The 2,152-nt window shown below is 30.9% G+C and overlaps 1 protein-coding gene across 1 annotated transcript; it reads right to left on the bottom strand.

Moving 5' to 3' along the window:
- Positions 1–486: 486 nt before the first annotated feature.
- On the bottom strand, positions 487–2,152 carry LOC140043742 (uncharacterized). Its single transcript, XM_072088221.1, has 2 exons — positions 1,501–2,152; positions 487–677 (listed from the first exon to the last, which is right to left on the bottom strand). Exons 1-2 carry the CDS (start codon positions 2,075–2,077, stop codon positions 487–489), a joined length of 768 nt encoding a protein of 255 aa, XP_071944322.1. The 5' UTR covers positions 2,078–2,152.

Raw genomic sequence — 2,152 nt, 5'->3', positions numbered from 1 at the left:
GTGCACACTGACTTGATTCGACTTTAAATGCTCGTACAATATAAAAACTATGAAACTACTGTATATTCTCGGAACACATGTAAATAAACATATTCCATAATTATTATAAAACAACAAATATTTTAAATCATTTACTTTTTAAAGAAGTGGTCTAGGCTATATCATTTACAAACAACACTTTCAAAATATCACAAATGGAAACATATTTAAAAAAAAAAACCCAACAAACAAAACTTCCCTTATATCTTATTTTAGATTTAAAATGCTTAAGAAGAGGTTTCATTTATCATATACTGTATTACAGTATATCACAACTCTTGGATACATCTCCGAGCTTTACACCTCGACTGCAGTGATCACAATATTTGACATTTGCTGCTGAATATTGTGAACATAATATCAAATAAAAAGAATAAACATAATCGTGATTGTCTGTATCTTGCTAAAATCACATATTATCATTTTTTTAGCTACTTGTTTAATTTTCTACACAATGTCCATTACCCAAATGTTATTTTCTAACACAGCACTGAACTCTGATCGAAATTCAATGTAGTCTTTAAAGCTAGAAGCCAATTCAAGGATGCACCCACATGTATGCGCAACTGGACGTCTCTCAAAGTCAGACTGTTGAACATAACGCACTGTTATTTTCTTTCCCAACATTTGATTAGCTCCTTTAAATGAAGAAATGAAAAAATAAATTTATACATATAATGATATATAATAACATATTATTAATAATTTAAGGCTAGCCTCTACTACTAGTAGTAAAAAACTGAAAACATTATGGGATAGGGTTCATCTTCATAAATAGTGATAGTGAAACATTTTTTTTTTCGTATTTGAGGTCAAACCTCATTTAAAGTGATCAATATTGATTAGATCACAACTAGAACACTAAAAGGTGATAATTTATGGGGAAAAAATATTTAAATAATGTAAAGTTTGCCAGTTTTTGAGTAAAAAAAAATCATTTTTACATTAAAGATTTCACAGCGCAAATCTAAAAAAAACTCAAACCTCCTGCAAACCACTTATATTATATTGATTATAACCATAACATGATTAGATCTAAAAAGAAGACAATTTATAAAACAAAATTATTGAAATTAATGCAAGTTTTTGGGTTGAAAAACATACATTTTTCCGGCAAAAATACAGGTTTCAGAGTGCAAATCCCTAAAACACAAATATCATTCAAACCAATTATTAATTAGATCATATAGGAGATAATTTAAAAAAAAAACCTTTGAGAAACCTCCTTCAAACTAATTAATAATAATATTAATTAGATCACAAATAGAACTATATTGTCTCCTTTTATAGTTCTAGTTGTCATCTAATCAATATTAATTGGTTTTGTTGCACAGTTAGTAATACCCTTTAAAAATAAAATATACCAAAATCTTTTTTTACAAATTTGGAAAAAGTATTTATGTCTAGGGATAGAGGCTAGCCTTAACATCGGTTAAAAACCTTATTTTCAAATGAACTTACCTGTAGTGTATCTCATAAATGTCATTAACTTATCCACAGACAGACTCTTTATAAATTTGAGAAGAAGTTTAGTCGTATTTCTTTGTTCTTCTGATGCATCTTGGGGCAGATTTAACGCAGCTATGACGCGCCTGGTTGTTGGTATAGCTGTTTGACAGATATCTTCAATGTTCATTGTATGTAGAACGGGTTTCAAGTGTTCTACAAACACGCTGTGCCAGCATCTACTTATGTATGATGTTCCCTGTATCAAGGTACGGTGGGCAGCATCCTGTAGAATTGCTCTAATATTGTCACTCGTAGCATTTCTTTTTACCTTGTAATTGTCGAGGATATCAAATAGGTCCTCTTCATCCACATCTGAGAAGTTGTTCAGTGCCGTTTCTAAAACAATTTTTTCACTGTCTGCAACTAATTCTAAAAAAGTGGGTATCATTGATGGATGGTTTGAATTGATGATGGTGGCATCCATCACATATTGTAAAAACGGTACTGCTAATTTGAACGGGAAGAAACTTTCCTGCTTATATCCGATAACCAGAACTTTTGCTGTGGCTTGCCACTTTTCTTTGCTCATACTATCCCGTAGACAGGGTACCTTCAGATGTTCTCCCACAGTATACAAATTGTAGAAATCCTCCCAAAATTCACT

This window comes from Antedon mediterranea, chromosome 3, assembly GCF_964355755.1.
Source record: "Antedon mediterranea chromosome 3, ecAntMedi1.1, whole genome shotgun sequence".
NCBI classification, from domain to species: domain Eukaryota; kingdom Metazoa; phylum Echinodermata; class Crinoidea; order Comatulida; family Antedonidae; genus Antedon; species Antedon mediterranea.
The sequence above is the reverse complement of the archived record's forward strand: the minus strand, read 5'-3'. Positions and strand labels throughout refer to the sequence as shown.

Bases quoted from the DNA above. Each gene is read 5' to 3' on its own strand.
- LOC140043742 (XM_072088221.1), bottom strand. From the start codon at position 2,077: ATGAGCAAAGAAAAGTGGCAAGCCACAGCAAAAGTTCTGGTTATCGGA. The intron at 678-1,500 runs GTAAGTTCATTT...CTTCATTTAAAG, and splicing joins ATTTATGAGATACACTACAG to GAGCTAATCAAATGTTGGGA.